General features: G+C 33.2%; 1 protein-coding gene across 1 annotated transcript in view; it reads left to right on the top strand.

Annotated features, from left to right (window-relative positions):
• The first annotated feature begins 700 nt into the window (after positions 1 to 700).
• LOC107493709 (uncharacterized) overlaps positions 701 to 4,636 on the top strand; it is a 20,001-nt gene continuing 16,065 nt past the window's right edge. The window contains exons 1-3 of the mRNA XM_021124672.2: positions 701 to 1,060; positions 3,261 to 3,341; positions 3,588 to 3,724. Coding sequence (XP_020980331.1) covers positions 1,025 to 1,060; positions 3,261 to 3,341; positions 3,588 to 3,724 — 254 coding nt within the window. The 5' untranslated portion in view covers positions 701 to 1,024. The remainder of the gene's footprint in view (positions 1,061 to 3,260; positions 3,342 to 3,587; positions 3,725 to 4,636) is intronic.

Genomic DNA, 4,636 nt, shown 5'->3' with positions numbered 1-4,636 from the left:
TATTAAAAAAATATTAATATAATGAATAAAAAAATAATTTAAAAACGATATTGTTTGAAGAATAAGGATAAATAAATTCCTAAATAATTTGAATTTAGAAACACCCACATGGACTGCCTTGTGTCACGGAAGTAGAGGATATAAATCGAAGTGGATCGTTTTTATCTTGAGAGGTCGCGTTGTCATTTTGAGAAATGGATAAGGGTCAGGTTTAGAAGTGACAAACGTGCCGAAACCTGCCATGTCGGTTCGCGTAAACCACCAAAAATAATGTGCTAGGTTGAAAATTTGCAACCGTCAAACTTAAAAAGCCCGCCTAACTCGCACGGCCTAATCCATGGGTCTTGGAGAGCTTCGGTAGGGCGAGACGGACTTCATAGCGAATTAGGCATTTTTTTTGTTCTAATGATATTGTTAATGTACAAGAGGATAAAGATGATAATTAAAAGATATTTTAAGTTATATTTTAGAGTATGTTTTATATTTGATTGATTATAAACTTAAAGATGTTTAATTATATGTTTTTGGATAATATTTATTTTATTTTAGATAATATTAATTTTATTATTTATTTTAAAAAATTTGATTTATTATTATAATTATTATAATTTATAAAAAAAATTTGACAGACTTAATCCGCTGACCGACTAACTAACCCACTAATCCGCTATTAAATAAGACGAGAGAGGAGTTTAAGATCGCTTACTAAGTGGAATGGGGCGGATTGATAATTCACTCTTACTATACTGTATGCCATCATTAATTTGCCGACTAGCGGTTCTCCTCTAGTGTTATTTGTGTTAAGACTTCAGAGAGAATAGGAAGCTGACAACCGTCTTCAGTGGTTAGTGGTGGGTGCTCAAACTCTGCATATTAGTAATTGCACCGTTTGAAATTCTTTGACATGCAGCTGCAGGGGAATGCTGCTGTCAGTCAGCTGAAGTTCACTACCTGACTACCATTATTGCAACAATTTCTACCGTCTTGAAAACAAGCTTTTCCATTTCTTTCTGCTTCATACGTCATGAGTCATGGTGCCCCTCAGTACCACAAGGACAAGGTAACTGCATCCTTTTTTCTTCTTTCTTTCTTTCTTTCTTTCTTTTTTACACCTTAACTTTGTTATCTACCCTCCTTGTGTTGTTCTTCAACATTTCATATTTCACTTTTTTTTTGTTAATTTTCTTCTATAATGTTTCTAAGCCTTAAGAGGGAAGTTAGGGTTTTTTGTTTTTTGCTTTTATTTTTTACTTTTTTATTTTTTGACAAGGGTGTAGCCTTGCTATGAAGAGCTAGTGCCTTGGTACTCCTACAACTAAGTGATCCATCCCAAGTCTTAGCAATTAAGTTATAAAGGGTTTGAGCTTTTATCCTCCCTTGTTAGGGTTAGTTGGGAGTTGTGATTTTGGGAAAGGAAGGGAAGAGAAAGACTTTGAATTCTATTATTTTAAACAATTATTTAATTTTATTTTATCTCTTTCCTTCAAAATTCTAATTTGCAAACGATCCTAACTGTGCTGGTAGTTTTTATTTCGGTGAAAGGAAGGAGTGAAAAGGAAAAGTGTATTTAACTTTCTTTTTTCTTTGTTTTTCCACTTTTCTCTTCCAAAACCCTAACCCACATGCATTTTTTATTTTGGAAAAAGGAAGAAAAGGAATTTAAATAATTTTTCCTTCTACCTCTTCCTTTTGTTGTTTTCCTCCAAAATTCTAACACACAAATAAAGAATTTGCAAACAACCTCGATGAGGCGTGTGTGGTTTGCAGAATGTTTTCACAGGCTGCGTATTTGATCTGTTCTGCAGCTCAAATGCCACTTGAGGGAAATAGTTTTTGAAGTTGTTTACTTTTCTGTTTGGTTTCTCAGGAATCATGGTCAAATAAGAAATAGGAGAATGTTTATTTATTTAACTTCCACAAACAGTCAGACATAAACTCGCTCCATTTTAATAGGTAGAATCTCTGTTTTTCTCTGCCTTAAGACTTGTTATCAACTACTGCATAGGTTGACACACTGTTGATTTCAAAATTGCTTTTGTATGCATGTGAGTTAGGCAACAAGAACTAAACCATTACTAGGATGGAGTAGAATGCAACCTCTGGGAATCTAATGAGCTTCTATTGTTGGGATTGGAAACATTATGATGTAATGGAATAGTTCCTCATCAAAATCCATCAAAACCTTCAACTTTTGCACCTTTCAATTTTGAGGATTTGGGATGAAATCATAATTTTATCCAAACAATGGAGTGGAAAAATAACTTCATTGCTTTTGGCTTGATTGCATTCCCTTGATCTACATTCCACTCCACTCTGTTAGCTTCTATCAATCAAACATAAGGGCTAGCTGCATGAAGCAGAAGAAGTCATAGTGTTGTGTTAGGAATCATGTTTTTGTTCAAACCATTTACATTTAAATTTCTTTTGATATCTGCATCCATCTTCCCCCCTTCATATATTGGTCTATACGTCTAGTTATTAGACTACTATCCATATGATCTTCTTCCCTCTAGCTTCTCATATGCTTTCTTCACATGTCAAAATCATGTAATGTGAGGTATGGCTATGATGTGATTATAGAAATCACAAAAAGATCAGCTTATTATTGCTGCACTGGGAATAAGGAAATTTATTTTAAAAAAAGGGACAATATGGCTTTGTTGCAATTAAGCAAAGTGCAAAAAGCGATGCCCATAATAGCTGGATTGTGATTAAAGGAATTACAAAAATATTTATTACTATTAGGTTTGATCCAGTTGGTGAAACTTCCAATGTTTCCATGATGGCAGCAATTTACAACCAATAGGATTCTTCTTATATATATTGTTCTGTTTGGTTGCAAATCATACGAATGAAGAGGTAGCGGAGATGCAGATGCGTAAGATTTTTATATAGCTGCCACTCTTTTCTTTTTCCACCCTTTTCTGTCCATGATATTTTCAGGCCAGGTGGTTGAAATTTGTGTAGGATTTTTGGGCCACAAGTCCCCGGTGGTTACTATTTTAGCTGTATAGCTGAATTGTTTTTATCAGAAGAGAACAGAATTGATGATTTGTGTATGATTTTTGGGCCTCATGACCTTATCAGTTATCACAATGAGCAAATGATTTTCAGTGAGTTCTTATGATATTAACTTTTAACTATTCAAATGGATTGTATTTTATCTCTTAAGAAATGAGGTCAGATGAACATGATTTGATATTTGGCTTTATTTTCAAGGTTATGCTTTCTACTACAGCTCTTCCCCTCTTTTAATTCAGGTGGTTCGTGATCTGTCTTCTGAAACTAATAATACTTTGGAGAACGGACCTGTTATGCACAACATGATTGCTACAAAAGCTGTAGGTTTTGTGATTTTAGTTTACATTCTGAAACACTGAAGATATATTAATTCTGAAGCTCCTTAGTATCATAATTTGCCATAATTTTTATTTTTTAATTTTTGGTTATATCTATATTTAAAATATTAGCCTGATATAGTAAGAGTTTGGATCTTCGTCTCTGTTTTGGAATCAAGTATAGCATAGTAGTCTGTGTCGACATTATTTGTAAGTGGATATATTGATTTGAACTTATTCATCTTTTAGGACGTAGGGCATTCCACTTCAAGGTGTGGCGGCTCTGAACAATGTAAAGATAATACACAAACTGGTGTTCATGTAAAAGATAAAAAAGCTGTTGGAGAACTTGTATGTTTGCAGTGCTTGCATGGTAGTGAACTCATGTGAGTTTGTGACCCAACTCTGTTTCTCCTTAAGAATTATCATATTCTCCCATTGGTTTCTAGATTGAAATATTCCTTTCCTGCTCTTGTTCGTACGTCATCTCTGCTACACCTTAAGTTCATGAGTATAATAGAACAAGTTGATCAACAGAGACTTTAGGGAACTTAGGAGCATGCATCTTTATCTTAAATGCTGTTTTCATTCTGTGGTTTTTGATATGTGTATCTTATTTCACTTGTTGGGCATCTTCTTCTTTTCCAAAACAAAAAATATAAATCTTTACTTGATGGCAACCTGGTTATGCATGTTCTGAATTCCTTGTAGATGTGAAAACTTATCAATGTGCTGTATGATGGTATTTTCCATGTGTTGCTATCTTCTATCTTGCAATAATGACATTGTTGAATTTCAGCTTTATATATTCCAGTCATGTTGGTATTTTGATAATGTATTACACACATCTGCTCAACATGAAGCACTTGCTAATAAATGGTGTCTGTGTGCTATGCTTAGATTTAATTATGTGAGTAATTACCCAAATCAGTCCCTAAGGATTCTAAAAACGGCATTTTAGTCTCCAAGAAAGATTAATACCTAAATCAATCCCCAAGGTTTTACTCCGGCAGACAAATCAGTCCCCAATTTATTTTCCGGCAGAGTAATTACCTAGATCAGTTCCTAAGGATTTTAAAAATAGACATTTTAGTCCCCAAAGAAAATTAATACACAGATCAATCCCCAATGTTTATTCCATTAGATATAACAGTCCTTCGTCCAAAAAATATAAAAAAAATTATTATTATTATTATTATTATTATTAATTGCATAATAATATTGTACCATAATTTTTTGTATTTTTTGGATAAAAAAATAATAAATTTATTCATTATATTTTTATGTATGTATTTGTA

Source organism: Arachis duranensis, chromosome 6, assembly GCF_000817695.3.
Source record: "Arachis duranensis cultivar V14167 chromosome 6, aradu.V14167.gnm2.J7QH, whole genome shotgun sequence".
In the NCBI taxonomy this organism is placed as follows: Eukaryota; Viridiplantae; Streptophyta; class Magnoliopsida; order Fabales; family Fabaceae; genus Arachis; species Arachis duranensis.
Note: the sequence above shows the minus strand (reverse complement) of the source record. Positions and strands in the feature narration are given on the sequence as shown.